This window comes from Dermacentor silvarum, chromosome 3 (assembly GCF_013339745.2).
Source record: "Dermacentor silvarum isolate Dsil-2018 chromosome 3, BIME_Dsil_1.4, whole genome shotgun sequence".
NCBI lineage: Eukaryota > Metazoa > Arthropoda > Arachnida > Ixodida > Ixodidae > Dermacentor > Dermacentor silvarum.
In genome coordinates, this window is record NC_051156.1 from 200,533,734 (window position 1) to 200,551,394 (window position 17,661).

Here is a 17,661-nt window from a genome sequence, read left to right on the forward strand (position 1 = left end):
TTACTTTACTTTTACATGCAGGCTGATCCTACCATATTCGGAAACGTCTGGCTTAGCTGCACGAACTTGGCGAGTTAGCATTTTCGAGAACTTGAGCTTCATCACACTAGGCCGACACGACACCGATATTGGTCTGCCGACTGTTGGCGACAGCAGTTTACAGGACGGAAAACGCTGTGGCCAACGGTTTAAAGGAAGGAAAACGCTGTCGCCAACCAATCGACAGACCAATATCGGTGTCGTGTCGACCTAGTGTGAACGAGCCAAAACGACCCCCTGTTTCCGGGAGTGAGGGGTGCGATTCTGGGGATGATGGGAGTGACACACCAGTCACGTACCTTTCCCCCTAGATCAAGTGGGTGCCACTCCACGAAGAAAAAATTCATTGACGATTGCGATACTCCCCAATGCGAAATTTGAGCGAAGCTTTCACGTGTTTTCATTTCGCGATGTATTGGCTGGCGCGGACAATCTGTCTCGTGCGGCACGTTGCAAAAAAAACGGAGCAAAGTGTGGCGTGACTGCCTCGCTAATCGGGCAATCGCAAGAGGCAGCGCGTGGGTGCGATTCACAGCAGCCGCCGCAAACAGACATCCGTTAATGCAGCGCTTTGTTTCCATATATGGTATCGTTGGACGCGCTCGCCGCATGCCATCGGTGAACCGACGACGACACACTACTTTGGCCCCATCTCGTAGCGGTCGTCGCCCGTCTTGCGCGGCACTACGCTTTTCTTCTCACGCTTTCGCCATACCCTCCTCCTCGCGCTCCACGTTAGCTCTTTTTCTTCGCTGTGCTCGTTCGCTCGGTTACACAGAGGGACGACGCCGACACTCAACGCAGGAACGGGCGCCTAAGAGCTGTGCTCTAATATTTCTGGCTACGCTACTGCTTCACGGCATCGTGCGCGTGCCGATTTGCGCGTACTTAGCCGGCGAGCCCCTGTAAGGCCTTTAAATTAGCATACTGATCCTTCACCCAGCCGCAACAGCAAGGGCAGCGCCAGGATTTTAATTGCAAAGCATTTCTTGGGGAACATTTGCCACTCTGAGAGTATCTATCTATCTAGCCGCCTACGGCTCGGTGCTCTCATGGTCGCTTCGTTAACTTCGTATGCACCAAAATTGCCATAGCATGACAAGAGTGTATGACGAACATAAATGATAGGTTGGAATGAATGTCATGACATGCGTGTCATGTAGGTCATGAAACAGCCGCCTACATCTTGGTGCTATTATGGTCGTTTCGTTAACTTGGTATGCACCAAAATTGCCACAGCATGGCAAGAGTGTATGACGAACATAAATGATAGGTCATGACATGAATATTATCATGACATGCATGTCATGTAGGTCATGAAACAGCCGCCGTCTTGGTGCTTTCATGGTCGTTTCGTTAACTTGGTAGGGACCAAAATTGGCATAGTATGACAAGGGTATATGACGAACATAAATGATAGGTCACGACATGAATATCGCGACTTGCGTGTCATGCAGGTCATGAAATACACTTGGCTGAACACCGCTTTGCATAAAATTGATTCCCACAGGGCGTGGGACCTGCCGGCTTTTTTCTCCTGGAGTGCAGCCACGATAAGCAGTCCTTTAGGAGGGCAGGGGCGCCCTTGAAGGACCTAACAGCTTGCTACCCAAAATTCTACCCGGTGTCTGTGAATCTGAAGAGAAACGAATGAGCAAACACTGACAAGACTGTTCCAGACTTCAACTAAAAAAAAGTTTATTCGAAATGAGTTCATTTTTTTTTCCGCGTGGAAGGAAGAGGGATGGGGAGACTATGAGAACAGCCAAAGAGTCGCGTGGGGAGGGCAAAAAGTTATCGAGCGGCAACATCAAAGCACACAAACGACAAAAGTGTAGAGATGGAGGGCAGCGGCACGGGCGGCTCGCTCCACCACCGTCCCGCCTCGATCAGTGACAACATGGCAGGGGCTGGGGCGGGCGAGCAGCCAGCTCTTCGGCGATTTGCGGGAGCGCGGCAGCCAAACCAAAGCATGTCATATCACCGTTACCGCGCCGGGCAGCACCTTCAAACAGAGCACGCACGACGTCGATGCACTTAACTGACGGCAACTTCACATGCCCACCACTGGCAGACCTTGCGGCAATCGCCCGCGCGCGTGCAACTGTCGAGAAGGCAGGCGCATGCCCAGCAATGCAAGCAGGGCTATCCCCCCAACCGCCACCAGTGTCGTGGTCTGGGAAACCGGGGGTGAGCGGCGACGTCGTGATATCCGTCAGAACCATCGCACAGCCCCACATAACCTCACGACAGTCGAAAAACCTACATCCTCTGCATAAACGAGCATTTATTAGGGGTGTCACGGCTTCTAAGGGGGCAACAGCAGCGTAAATGCTTCAAAAACAGCCGAGGCTGCAAAATGGTGAGCTTGGACACGGGCTTGGAACTTGCAAGCTTTGGGCGCGTAGGGGCTATTATGTCAGTGAGGTAATTCATTTCTGTTGGTTCAGATGGGTGCTTAAAAATGACGCAACATGACAATTCGCATTGACATTCTCCACTGTAAGGGAAAGGTAGTTACTGAAGCTGCTGCTTTCGTGGTGTCTACAACATGATGTGCCCGCCATAGCTGCTATCAGTTGCAAGCGGCGTCTAAGCAAAATTTTCACTGATGAAGAAAAAGAAACAAGAGGCAAGGAAATAGCCAATAATTCTTTTAAAATGATGCAAAGTGCTTCTATGCATTGGCAGAGGGAGCAATTTGGTGTGGTGACCATTTCGGGAAAGACAGTTCTGGCCTGACAAGGCCCAGCCTTTGTTAAGGTTTTAATGATCACATGATGACTGTGCACCATACAAGTGCAGGCACTCCAACCATCGGCGACTGTGAGCGAAAAATTATTCCCCCTCCTCGAGTTCCCAGGCCACGACACTGCAGGGGTAAACAGGTGGCATAATGAAGGCAAAAACAAAAGGAGGCACTGGTAGATCAGAGAGGTGCAAAGGAAACATGATTTCAGGAAGAATGGCAGCAAAATGAAATTCCTGTTCTCGCTTAACACACTCTCGCATCCTTTTTTTCTTTTTTTTTCTAAAAATGCTCCTCCACTGCTGTGTAAAGAAAGGGCACACACAAAAAAAGGGGGTCGAGACATAACGAGATTCGATCACACATCGACAAGTACCAACGCACCGGGGTCACAGGTTTCTTTTGCACGCACCGTTACTTTGAAAAAACTGCTTCTCTTGTCGTACATGGTCACACACAACAGACTCAGCCATCACAACAACAAAAAACGGAGCGTTCTCAAAAAAAAGATATGCAAGTTGGCAGAGAAAGATAGAATGCAATGTCAGAGAGAAAGCCGCGCTCAATAAGTTGAGAAGAGAGGCAACCACATTACACAGAGACAGGGTTCACACGATACACAAGTAGCAAGCAAGTAGAAGAACCGGGGTGCGGCTAGGCCGCCTTGCAAGCGTCACATAAGAAACCCATCGCTCTCTTTTGAGATGGAGCGACCACGGGAGAAAAAAGAAAGAGAGAGAACGCCTCTTTTTTTCGTTTTAATCTGCAAAAAACCAAAAAGCGGAAAACGTTCGTTCTCCCTTTAATGTGAACTTCGTTTTCCAGCTTCACTTGGTTGGCTTTTTTTTTTTTTTTCATCACAGTCTTCTTCTTGCTTGGTGGCGGGCCATCCGAAAACACCTGCCTGTTTTGTTTTTGTTTCTGACAGTAGCATTGCATATTTCCCACACATACAGACACGCACACATACACACATCGTTGGGCCATAGGCGGCAGATGCTGCACTGCTTGACGACGAGCCGTGTGCCACGTCATGCGCACACTTTTCACTCGTTACACTAGAAGTGTTTTTTTTTTGTCATGCATCCTTCTCGCCACCTATTGTCTGCTACACCAACAGTACACTTGGCGCATGACAAGGGTTGCAATATGTTACCTATGCCTCTAACCGACATGCCTAAGGGCACTCTAGTAAAAATACGAGCATCTTTACAAACAACCATACTCTCTTTTTTTTTATCCGGTGGGATTCATTCCACAAGCAAGACGAGCGTTTTGGAAACTCTAAGGAAAAAAGAACAAGCGAGTAAACTTAGGACTAAGCTTGTGTAAAGAATAAGAGAGTTTATGAAATAGCAGACGCAGGCAAAGCAAGAGTTTGATTAGTTGGTTGAGCATTCTTTAGCCGATTGCATGGAACATACGGAGAAACAAGAATGTAAACACGCACACCACATTGCTCTGCAAAACAGAGGCACACATGGTGTGTGTTTTTCTGTTCGCATGTCTCCATCTGTCCTGCAATTCAGTCCAAAGAAACAAAGTACATAGGCAGGTCGCTAAAGGACTTTCTCATAGGTGTAAAACAGTGCTAGCAACACTGTGTACGTGCCAGACTCCCAGCTTGGCTTGGGGCCATCCTGTATGTTGGGCTGACATTGTCTGCCAACTTTGCGTCCATTGCGTCTGCTATTTCTAGAACTCCCAATCTAACCAGCAGCAGGTGAAAGTATTGGCATGACTACGGCCGCAACTTTTCTGCGGCATTTTCTAACACTAAACCTGCAGAGAGAAAAAGAAGAGTGTCTTCAGATAAAGCGTAGTGGCGACACAATAGTTAAGGAGTTTAGGGCTAGCTCCACACGAGGCTGACCTTATCATTATCAACTCGCTGATTTGCTTCTTTCTTGGCACATTGGTCGATCTCAGGTCGGCTTCTGAGCGAGCTAGTGTTATCTAAAAAAAAACTAAAGTTTTGCCTATGCAGTGTGAGCTACCACTAAAATAGGAAGAATAAAGCAAATGAGAAATTGTTGTCCAAAGCAGTGAGCTACTACAGATGCACGGTAAACACTCGTTTTTAACACGCTTGTCACACATTCTATCCACTCTCAGCACAACAGGCTCAGACAAGACAAAAATGCATCAGTGTTCATGTCGTCTGCAGACTCGTCCAGTCAGCCACCACAAGTAAATACGAAAACGTAAGAGATCAAAAATGGGCTAGTGACTGCCCAAAAGGGGAAAAAAAAGGCGGTGGTAAAAAGAAAAAAAAAGAACATTCGGGAGACAAAGAAGAGGGCGATCCGCGAGGATCGGTTGGAGAATCAACGCATCGTCACAAGACTAGATTGCAAAGTCTCTCCTCCTTCGAGACGCACCTTTCTACCACTTTATACCCTGCATAGTGTCATCCAAAAAGACTCCGGGGAAAAAGAAAAAAAAAAAAGCTGGCTATGACCACTTGCAATAATTGACTGAGCAGTGTACAAAAAAAAAAAGGGGGGGGGGGGGGGGTTCCTCTCCACAGAAAAGAGGAGGAGTAGGAAGGAAGCAGCAGCTTTGCTGGAATGAATCGCGAGCAGCCCCCGTTCGTTTTTACAGAACACAATCACTGGCGACCAGCTAGGCACGACACCTTGCTGCTTTTAGGGAATACTATCTTGTACATCACTGACTGAAACGCGAGAAAAAAAAACTCTGCAGGGCTGCTGCGGCTATCACAGAATCTGGCTCGATAGGAACTGCCGAACCAAGAAGAAACAGAGGGCCAACTCTTGTTGCTTTGCTCTTTTTTTTTTAACACTTCCAACTTAGCTTAAAAGAAAAAAAAAAAGTGTCTAATATTACTGTGTACCACAAGATGAAAAACAAAAATGAGAAAGCATGTGCCAAAAGAAAACAAAGATACACAAAAAGCCTGCAGTAAGGGCGGGGGGGACACAAAATAAAAACAGTGGGCGACAAACTGAGACAATTTTGATTACCAAGTTAAGAGCTCGTGTATGATCAAGTATACTGCCAAATCAAAGTTCAGCCAGAATTCTAACAAACGCCTCTGGAGAGCCAAACGACTTGAGTATCCATACATTTCTATAGGTGGTGGCGTTATTGAAACAAAAAACAAAATAGAAACGCACCTATTACCACCTGTGACGAGTACTGCATCTTGTTATCTGGAAACCAAACAGAACCTGCTTTAGACAAAGACAGCAGGCGCAACAGAGCCAATTACAGGGGTTCTTTTCCCATCCTGGACTTGCAAAGCTTCCTCAAGAAAAACAAAAAGGTGAAGAAAAATAACTGAAATCCAAACTCGGTGGCGACTGTGCACATTATTACTCCGCAGACCACAACGATGACAACTTCTACGAGAACAACTACTGACAGTACACTTTTTCATTTTTTGTTTCGTTTTCCTTCTTTGAGAAGACCACCGGGCCGGACAGACGGGCAACATGTGCTGCTAACGCAGCAGTTCCGTACACACACATTTCTTGACGGACAACACACCTTCAGAAAGAGAGAAGACAATCACAGCGAGAAGAAATTAAAAGAAAAAGAGAATAGGAAAGGAAACCAAAGGAAGAAGCCTAGTCTTACTAGGACATCCACCCAACAACCATGTCAACACAAAAAGAAAAAAAAAAAAAACAGTTGTAATTAGGGGAAAAAAGAAACCACAAGTGTATATGAAAGACAGCGAACGAACACTCTTGACACAATGCTTCGTCGTAGCGCGAACTCGCAGTTCACACACATAATCTTGTAGCCCCCTCTTCTTCTTTTTCGTCTTCTCCTTCCACCTCCATTTTTCCCCTGCCCCATACCTGTTTTGCACAGTCGCCGGACCGCCGTGTCCCACGTACGTATACAAAGAATCCAGCACCCTCCTCCTCCCGTGGGGGAAGAAGGGCAGCACGTCACCGGCACGAGAGAGAGAGAGTTCCAGCTCATGATGACCCCACGTGGCAGCCAACTAGTCCCACATGCCACCACTGCAGCACTCACTAACACCACTGTCCACTCTTGTTGCTTTTGTCGACGTCGTCTGCGAGGCGATATCTTCCGTCGTACGGAGCAGCAGTGCAGCCGGCAGGAATTGCGTCTGACAAAAACAGCATCGCTGTGTGCGCTGCCCTCTTCGCTGGCAAGCACACACACGCTCACACCACTGCTTGAATGCATGCATATGATCACGGGCCGCCCGGCACACACATGGGCGGGTATTGCATTTCACCAACTTGCGAGCCCTATCCTGCTACGCGGACGCATTAGCTCTCTTTTTTTAATCTTGTGCCTCTCCTTTTCCTCACAGATTCTTGACTTTGGAAAAGGGAGAAAGGGAGGGAAAATGTTTAAAACAATATGCTGGTTTATAACGAAAACGGTGAATAATGTCGGCGACAGTGTTGTGCCACCACCTACCTACCTCCCTCGTGACACCTAGACCGGCAAAGCACGCCCGGTAAAACCACTGACTTATGGCCCGCCCGTCCAACAAACGCGCCTTTCCCCATGACGGGCAAGTTTAATCATTATAGTATCCCTCTTGACAAATGCTGCACAAACACCGGAATGACCCCACAAGCAGAATAATCGCAACATCACCTTTTGCTGCTTCACTGGGTCACACAAGAAAAAAAAAAAAAAAAAACATGCGCAGTGACAAGTGCAGTGTTTCAACACTTCATGTACACCAACGAGCAATCAAAATAAAAACAAAGATTATAAAAATGCACCATGGCAAAATTTTCAAAAAGGAAAACGGAAAGGGCTGAACGACATGAGAAAACAAAAGTGCAGTAAAGACAAACAGCACGAGACACTGAGGAGAGAATTTTCAATGAGTCTGCGATTGTGCGTGTCACCACGAAAATGGCGCCGGGTAACTGGCGGGCTTGCAGAGCCTGCGCAGCAAGCATAGAAAACATTCGCACGTCATGTTCAATCGAAGTCGCTGGTGGTACGTGTTTGAAATATTGGGCGCCGCCTGTCGGGGAGGACCCATGTATCGATGACAAGTGAAGAGGATGGCTCTGCGAGGCACCAGCCAAACACGGAATGCGCAGACCCATTGAAAGTTCGTCTCTTTACAACTAAAACACGCATTTCAAGAAAAAAAAAATCCATCTATATCTTGAAAGTTGTTTTCATGCACGCACTAGGCGAGCAACGTGCACGTTCCACTCTCCGGGAGCTGACGCAGCTGTGGGCAACTGCGAGGCGCAACTGGATCATCCGACAGGCAGCGCTATAGACGACTTCGCTTGAAATTAACCGAGAGGACTCACATCAGTATAAGCTCGTGCGTGTTTTCTACACTATGCATCCTCAGCTCACGGTGTTCTGTGAGCACTGTTTGCATTTTAAAAAATTTTCTCCGTCACGGCCCAGCTGGAGAGCTCCACGTGCAACGCACTTCCATAGTGCGGACATGAAGGGAGGGATTGCAGTAAGAAAAACAACTTTCAGAACAGTGCCAACACTGTTCCCTCAACTTTGTACTGCTTCTCTCACGTAACCTTGGCCAACCATTAGGAATCGTGGAAGAAGACAGAAGGGAAAGAAAAATGTACGATACACCGGTAACGTGGGAAGGAAGGAAGGTTTTGAAAAGATGACAGCTTTGCTGTGCTAAGCCACCGCGCGCCCGGCGGAGAAGCACAACTAAACCCTTTCATCATTATCATCAAAGGACGTCGCTTCCTCCCTTCCGCACCGTGTGACATCACAGGAGGACACACAACTACACAAATCACAGGTGACGTAACGGGTGTTCACAAATGTGCCGTAACGCTCTCAGAGAAAAGTCCACGCAAGTCAAAGTCAGCTGCTGTTCCATGCTTTTTGGCAGAACTGCCACGAATAACATGTATGCGGCAAACGGTGCTGAAACTATGGCCCTTTACGCATTTGAAAGCCTCACCAGTTTCATTCGGGGGAATTAACTCTTGAATAAATTGCTACGGTCATTTTTCGGCAGACAGCGCTGTTACAACTTCCCGCTGTAGAAATTAGGCCTTCGGAGACAGAGTACCCAACGTGGTGCCACCATGCATGAACCGGGCATATTAAAAAAGGGAGCCTTGCGCAGTTTGTACAGAACAGACACAATGCTCCAATAAAGCATCCGACTGCCACGTACATTGCATCAGTTCATTGACGTCTAACTCGTGCAGCATCATATGATAAGATTAAACTACAACCCATGGCCTTTTTCAAAGCTTTCCTCCTTTAATATAAACTTTAGCGCTGGTAAATCGTTTAACCCTTTAACTACCAAGCCTGAGCTTTACACGCTCTCGCACTGTGTACCAATATCGCCAAGGACAAGCCGTACTTGTCCAGGCCACGAGCTTGTTCGGATTTGCTTGCTGAGGCTCAATCATCGAGTCCGTTCGTGTCGGGCATCTGAGTCTCGGCACTTGAACATATTCCTCGATGCTTTCCATTGCTTTCGTTATCATCTGCTCGGATAATTACGCTCAAACCTTACATGTGGGCTGAGGGAAAATCTCTTATTCAAAGCAGACGTCTTATTTAATACCTTGAGACAATACAAAAGATAAACTGCATGTGTAATACATTTATCGAATCCAGACATGATGCGCAATAATTTGCTAGAATTAAAAAACTGTAAATATTCTACACGTTTAAACAAAAGAACTAGGGAGCTTAGGGGGTAAATTTCAGTCGTATAGAAATGTCTATTACAGAGCTTAACCAATGTTCACACGCATTCCACATTAAACGTACTCCAGACACGTATGACTGAGGCAGTTTGTGTCTCTTAAGACAACAATTACACTTCTGTAAAAGCAGCAGCAGTATTTGGGAGCACTGTGGTGCCATGCCAACTAGGGCCATATTTCAGTAATTGCGAACCTAAATGACCGACGTTTGCCTTTGTTCTAAAGATTGTAAATTTTGCCAACGAGCCCCAAGTAAGTTTCGTAAATTTTCAGAACTTTCTGATACACAGAGTGTTACATTTTTGGGGCATCCTCCAATATGTAACAAGAAGTGTTTTCGTTAAAGAGAATTATTAATGCACAAACCCTCACAGGCCTTTCCAGAAATTCGGCTCGAAATAATTTAACAAAGAATATAAAATCTCACCCCTATTCAAATCCCTCCACACACAAGTATAAATATAGCTAGCAAGTTAATATTTGTGCTTCTATCACACAGAGAACTGGCCATACTAAACTTAATGACTGGATATTCTACAATCACTGAATACAATGCAAGCAGAAACCTCTCTGACAGAGGCCAATCCTGAGGCCCATTTCTTTTTTGGGAACTGCAAGCAGCATTGCAAGCTGAGCTCTGAAGTTGCTTTTCAAATTATCAGTTCTTTTTTGTGCGAATACAGCAGCAACGCTGAGAGAGGGAATGCAGTCATTAAGGTCTCTTGCTCACTTTTAAAATACAGAAGCAAAAGGACAGAACTTTCCAATACTAAAGTTACATTTCTCTGACTTATATCTCAAAAGCTTTTGAAAACATTTCGAAGAACAGAAGAACGCTGGGTGCTGCTGGATGATGCGAAAGCGAACAAGTGGAATGCAATTGTTTAGCGTTTTTTCGTTTGCTTCAACATCACATGCTGGCTTTTGTTGTACCAATACTTAGATATTGTTTAAGCTAGCTATTTAAGCTAGATATTGTTTAAGTTTAGCTAGCTTCAATGCTACATTTCTGGAATACTGATAGTCAGGTCTCACAGCGACCAAAGCCTCGGTGAGCGCCGTAAAGACGCACGGATGGCGACACCACCGTTGAACTCCTCGCACAAGCTCCTTACGCCCTCATGGATTCCACAGGCGTGTGCTCCTGGCTAATTAAATGCTTGTCCATAAAGAGGATTACACTGCATACGAAAGTAAGCAATGATTCAACGTGGAATCGTTTGCTAAGATTTTCCAGCATGCAAACTGCCCGTACGTGTGAAAATAACTCGAAATGCGCGACGCCGAACTCACATTGTCGGCATTGGGAACCATACTCGAAATGGGAAATCTTGCCCCCATTCTCTCCCAAAATATAAAATTTTTTCCTATCAAAGGAATGCGAATTGAGTAACGAAATGAAACTCCATGGGCGTCAACTGATTTCGTGTTCCGCCATTTAGTGTTCGTTTAACGTAGCAACAGCGCTGGTGCCGGGTACGAACTTTTACCTCCCACCTGGTTTCGTGAATGCTTCCTCCCCACCTGTTTCGGTCAATCTCCAAATCTCAGAACCCCTGCGAGCCAATTTCATTTTCTATGACAAGCCGGAACCGTGCAGGTCGTTCAACTTAAGTCCTCGCCATTCGGGACCACTCTCAGTCCAAAGAAGTGCCGCTGGATTAGTTAGGGGAGGATAGCACATGATGACAGAATTACGCATTTTCCATATTGCACGGACAGCTGTGATTACTTGGAACAAGTTTCAGCGTGATGACGGTCAGTAAGCAGGCACAAAGAGAACCAAATGGAAATCAAATCAGGAAAATAGAATGAAATGGTGAAAGTAAATGTGTACAGAAGGCCAAGGAAACTCAAGATGAGTGTCAAATGGAAAAGTCATTGAGAAGATAGAATACAAAGAAGCCTGTAGGAGACAATGCTAAAGAGGGTGAGCAATGCTGGACACCTTCGCAACCAACACAGATCGAGAAATGCATTATTCACAGCCAATGACTGCCGCTAGATGATCTTGATCTCTATAATGAAAAACTGTATGTTAAAGGACTTGCAGTTACTGTGTTTATTAAAACTTCCAGATGCTATTTCACTTGTTTTGTCTTCATTCCTAGGCTAGATATTCGACAAAAAGAAATGCTTGGCTCATTAACAAAAAGTGAAAATCGAAGATTACAGCAACTTTACTAGATACCCCATCAATAACCTAGCCGTAGATTGGGCCAAATTTCACTGACGAAGATAAGCCATGCAAGAGATGCGAGACGTGAATATACTAAAGAATAAACAACTATCAGAAGGACTAAATCTCTAAGAATTGTCTCCTACAAAGAAAAGGGTAGGGATTTAAAAAAGAACAAAGAAAGAAAAACGAAGAAGTGAAGCACACTGTGATACAGATGAGAAGACTGACAATGGGCCACATAAAACAATGAGATGTAATCTATATGTAAATATATATAATATATATGTATATATCTTACGATACTATTTTTTTTTCTTTTGATCTTCGCCACTTCTCCTTATTTTTTTTTCCAATACGCACACCGACAGTGACATGTACGGGACATTGAATTCAGCTACAACGGGAGACGTGGTCAAAACACGGCAGTAACTTTTTCATCACGCCATGTGAGATTTGAAGAGAATGATGGGTAAAAAAAAAAGAGAAATCAAGACTGGTGCCATGAAGTGACAACCGTAATGAAAGAAACCTGTATGTACAAAGACACAAGGAAACAAAAAAACGCCGCCACTGTAAAACAGCAGCAGCGAAAAAAAAAAAAAAAAAGGGGAAGTGAGGAGCTGCTGAGCAATACACTACAAAAAAGGGGGAAAAGAAAGTCTGTGCCATGACTTGTGAGATCCAAAAGTACGTATGCAGGACACAATGAGAAATGTGAGAGAGCACCATATCGAGAGCATCTGGAGACCAGGAAAACACCAGAAGAAAAAAGAAAAGGAAAAACAAAGCATGCAAACGAACAAACAAAACACACAAAAGAATATGAAAAGAACAACGGGAACACAGTGGCGCATCTTGAGAGTCCGAGAAGAAAATCAAAGTGAGAAAACAGCATGTGAGACTCGGAGAACCAAGGGACAAAGGGAAACAAAGTGGCAAAGTGAACAAAAGGCCAAAGTGACTCGACGGATTATGATGCCGTAAGGGGGCTCTTACATGCAAGAATCAAGTGATAAAGGCAATGAAGCAGGTGCAGATAACGAACGAAAAAAAGCGCTGCAGTTTGGAAGTTATTGTGACAGCGCCGGTGCAGACAGCAAGGTGACATGACGACAGCGGCACAGAGTGAGCATGTGCTCAAGAACAGAGGCCAATAAATCGGGGACAAGCCAGTTGTGTGCGGCAAACAGCACCTTTAGCAGTGTCTCGTAGAGGCAACGTACTTCCCGATACTAAAATGCTTCAGTTTTATGGTACACAATAATAACCAATTCCTTTCGAAACTATACGACAACCTGCTGTATATATATATATATATATATATATATATATATACATCTTTTGCAGTGTTTACCTGAATATTTGCTTCAATAAACTCATTATAAGCTAGAAAGATTGGATTGTGCACTGTTTGTACACTGTGTTTTGTGCCAATGAGTACTGCATCAGTTATAATCCAGAGATGGTTGTGTAGATCAGTAAAGAACATATTGTGCCAGCTCTAGATCAGCTCCAGGAAGTCGGCTACTCAAATTGCTTGGCAAATGAGGCTTCGACAGCTCTCTCCCCTCCGTATGCTCAGAACATAGCAATGGCTCCACCATGTGCATGTTCTAGTATTTAGAACACACATAGCACATTCTGCGGCATATGCATCCAAGTGACCCACCGCCTAAGAACTTTCCACATGTGTCCATCGCTGGAACACGCCTACAGGTCATCCACTATCATGTTCTACAAACTGAAAACAAGTAGTGGCTTCATGCTTAACAAGCCAAAGGGAACACGCATGCAAGTATGCCGAGACAAACCATCATCAGAAAATGGGGGCATTGCCTGGGTATGAATGCTTGCGCTCCTAGAAGCCACTTACTGCTAAAGGTTGTGCTGTTTTGCCATACACAAGTTATGACTGTGACAGATGACTGGTTATGATAGTAAAATGAAAGACGGGGAGGCTAACAAGGTTGAGTGTACCCTGGCACCTTTTGAAAAATATAGGCAATATGAGTGTAGAAGGGTGGGCAATGTTGTGACAGTGAAGAGAAGAGAAAACGATCACAGACACCTTTTTTTTTTGTTTGTTTGTTCTGCCCACACACACACACACACACAACACCTCGCGGCTCGCGACTCGGTTGTGCTGGACAGAGAGACAAGACGGAGCACCCCTTTTAATGTCACGGTAGGTCGGCGCTTGTGCGGTGAAAAAAAGAAAGGAGCCTAATTAATTTGGCAAGTGTTTTACAAAATCAACACTAGTAATAAATGATTCAATGATTGAAAGCCAGGTATCCAACACCCCCGGCCAAAAAATGATTGCCCCGCTGTGTGGTTCTAGAAGTGTTTCGCCCCTAAGCTCCTGTGCAAAAAAGCTCTCCGCCTGCAGTATGAGACCCATAAAAAATTGGGGCAGGCCGGGCATGCTCTCCTCTTGGTTTATCACCAGAGGATATCTTTGAAAGTAATTGAGACCCTCGCACCATATAGTGAGCGTGTTGACGGTTGAGACTCGGGTTGATAGGAAAAAACGGGAGAGGAGCACATAGCGTGAGCTTGTAGATGTGGCAGCAGACAGATCGCTGAGCCCACACACACATAGGAGAGAAGAACGCAGTGGAGAACCCGAGGACAAGTCAAACAATTGAGAACAGAAACAGAGGAATAAAAGAAAGACAGGTACAAAGAAGTGAGAGGAGGGCACACTGCAGCAGTATGTACAGTTGTTGTAGTGGTGGTGGGCAGGGTGCCAAGCGATGGCCGCAGCATGAGGGCCAAAGAAGAGAGAAACCCTGGTCCGAAGAGGAGTGCGGGCAGGCGTTGGGAAAGGTGTGGCGATTGTTGTTGAGCAGGGCTGGCCGCGCACGCCCTCCGGGGCGTGAAGAAGAGGGGGGCGCAGAGGGCGAACGCGGCGCAGGCTTCTTGTGTGTCCTCGTCACGACCCGGCTCCTCACTCGAGCAGCTGCGAGAAGTCCGGGTTGGCCGGCGAGTGGAACGAGTCGCCCCCGCTGGGGTTCCCGGTGGAGCCCAGGTGCTGCGGCGCCTTGTCATCTGGAGACGCGGCGCCGCTGTGCGGCTGGTGCTGCGGTGAGCCGGCGCCGAGAAGGGCAAGCCGCGATGCCAGCGGAGGGTGGTGCAACGACGACGGGTAAGGAGGCGCCTGGAACCCGCCGTCGTAGTGGCGCGGGTGCACCAGCCAGCGTGGCGAGTGCGGCGGCGGAGGCGCCGGCGTCGGCGGCGCCGAGTAGAAAGGCCGCGGCGGGTCAGGCCCGCCAGCTCCACCGGGAGGACCGGGTGATGCGTCTTCGGAAGGCCCGCGGCGCAGGTCGGGGCTGAGCGGTGTCGGAGGACCGCTACCCCGCGCGGGTGACTTGTCTCCGCCAGGGTGCGGCTTGGGCGACGAGGCGCCCGGTTGCTGCTGCTGCTGGGCAGACGTGGAGGCGAGTGAGGCAAAGGCTGCGGCGGCGGCGGCCAAGTGAGGCCGATGAAGGAGACCCCCGGTGACAGCCTGGGTGGCGCGTGAGCCCCGCGAGCCGTAGCGGCGGGGCGGCAGCTGTCCCGTGTGACGCTGCATGTGCGTCTTGAGGTTCCCCTTCTGGGAGAACGTTTTGCCGCAGAGAGTACACGGAAAACGGTCCTCCTTGTTGTGCGTGCGCATGTGCGTCTGCATGTTGCCCTTCTGCGAGAAGCACTTGCCGCAGACGCCGCACGCGAAGGGCTTCTCCTTCGTGTGCACGCTCCGCACGTGGGTTTTCAGGTTTCCTTTCTGGGTAAAGCGTTTCCCGCACGCCTCGCAGCCAAAGTCCTTCTCGCCCGTATGGATCTTCATGTGCGTGTCCACGTTGCCCTTCTGCGTAAAGCTCTTGCCGCACACCTGGCAGGAGTAGGGCTTCTCGCCCGTGTGGATCATCATGTGCGTCTTGAGGTTGCCCTTCTGGGTGAAGTACTTGTGGCACACCGGGCACAGGAACTGCTTGGTGGGCGGTGGGCGCGGCCGGGGCGCACCCCCGTGGCCCCCCGCTGCGCCCCCGTGGTGCGCCCCGTGGTGGTGGTGGTGCCCATGGCCGTTGGTGCGCTCCAGCAGCGACGCCGGCGTAAGCGCCGCCGCGCCCTGTTGCTGCTGTTGCTGCTGCTGCTGTTGCTGTTGCTGCTGCTGCTGCTGCTGTCCTGGCGGCGGCTGCTGCGCCGAGGCCGAAGAGCCCAGCAGCGGTCCCCCGCCCTTGCGCTCCGCCGGGCCGCCCAGTGCCGAGGCGGCTCCGAGGGGAGGCCCTCCCACCCCCGGCGGCCCTCCCGGTCCGCCCCCGTGCGACGGCCGCGGCTGCTGCTGGTCGCGCAGCGTGTTGCAGATGGTCAGGTACTTGTGGCACAGGTCGCACGGGTACGGCTTGTCCTTGGCGTCCGGGTGTGGGCACTTGTGGTGGTGTTCGGCGGCGGCGCCCAGCGAGGACATCTTCTCCAGGTAGGAGGACGCGGCGGCCAGCTGCGAGATGCCCGTGCCGAAGTGGAGTGGGTTCTTCTTCAGGAACAGGTTCGTCAGGCTCGCCTGATAGCCTGGCGGCCAGCTCTTCTGGCTGAGCGCCGCCGGCGGCCCGACCCACGAGTAGGCGCCGTTCTGCATCGGGGCCCCCGGGCCGCCACCACCGCCGCTGCTCGTCGGCGGGGCCCCGTAGCAGTCGCCACCGACGCCCGACGGCGGCTGGCCCCCGCCGCCGCTGCTCAGCGGCATGCGCCGCTCCAGGGGAAGCTCCAGGGTTCAGCCGGGACGGCGCCTGCGCAGGAGGAGGAAGATAAGCCATCACGCGACGAGCCCCGAAACGGATTACTTGATCGAGCCCTCTACTGCGGCGTCAATCAATCAATGCTATTAAAAGCAACGTTCAGATCGATGGCGACATGGCATCGTCTCACCGTTATAGTAACAGACTAATGACACAGGCTGGTTGCTTATCGATAATGAGAAGCATAAACATGCCAGGTACGAGACGGGCTCAAGCGCCGAAAAGGTAGGAGTACAGGCTCACTAAAGAACGAAAACTACATGATGCATGTACAGAAGATACAGGGTATCGGGCGCCAAGCTTTGAAAACAAGGCACGCATAAAAGCTCGCAAAGAGGAGAGACGGGCACGTTCAATACACCTGTCAGGTAGTTCAAGACTACCATGCTACAGACCTTTGGGAGCCGACAAAACGGTGCAGAGATATCGTCTCGACCGCGACACCGAGGTCAAAATATCGAGATTGACGACGGGGTCGAAACCCCGCACTCACTTGTGAGCATTTTCGTATTTTCACATCCCTTTCCGGCTACCCCCCCCCCCCCCCCGATAAACAACAGTTTTATTATTTCCTGCCTCCCCATGTGTAGTTTCCGCGGCCTCCTGAGTGCGCCATGCCGCGTTAGAAGCACCTGTAAATGTCGCTTCTCTGCATCGTGAAAGACAATGCGGCGAAGCTGTCTCGTGCTGAAATACCGGCACGCATTTTATGTGCGGCCAAGCGCATCTACACACGTGTAGAGCTACGTGTACCGGTTAGGCATTATGGTGACCGAGCCCAGCACATCTAACATATCATGCACGTTTTATTTAGGTTGAGTAGACGAGTAAGCGACCAGTCGGGCTAGCGCCGAACGTGAGCATAGCGCCGAAGCTCGCCGAAACGACGTCGAGGAAAGCGAGGACACCACTACAGAGGAAGAAGTGCCTTACGTAGCCATGCCACCAGGGATCGTAACTGCCGAAACGCGCTACTTTCACCGCCGCCGCCGGCGTAACCGCATGTCAAAAGATAGCGACTCTTTCGCCCACGCGGGCCGGGCCGGCCCACGTAAATGGTGGCTTGTCGATTTTCGTGGAGGCGGTCGCGAAATTCGCGGCGCTGCCTGGGTTAGTATGCGGTATTCGCGATCACGATATATATAACTTCTTTCACTGTCACAAACTGTCACCCGCAGTTGACCCAAGCTAGATGCGCAGGCTCCGCGCCACTGCCGC

At 48.8% G+C, this 17,661-nt stretch overlaps 1 protein-coding gene across 2 annotated transcripts in view; it reads right to left on the bottom strand.

Moving 5' to 3' along the window:
* Positions 1-1,712: 1,712 nt before the first annotated feature.
* Positions 1,713-17,661, bottom strand: part of LOC119446479 (zinc finger protein 260) — a 73,385-nt gene continuing 57,436 nt past the window's right edge. For both annotated transcript variants that reach the window (XM_037710916.2, XM_037710917.2), the window contains exon 3: positions 1,713-16,434. In XM_037710916.2, coding sequence (XP_037566844.1) covers positions 14,616-16,391 — 1,776 coding nt within the window. In that variant the 5' untranslated portion in view covers positions 16,392-16,434 and the 3' untranslated portion in view covers positions 1,713-14,615. The remainder of the gene's footprint in view (positions 16,435-17,661) is intronic.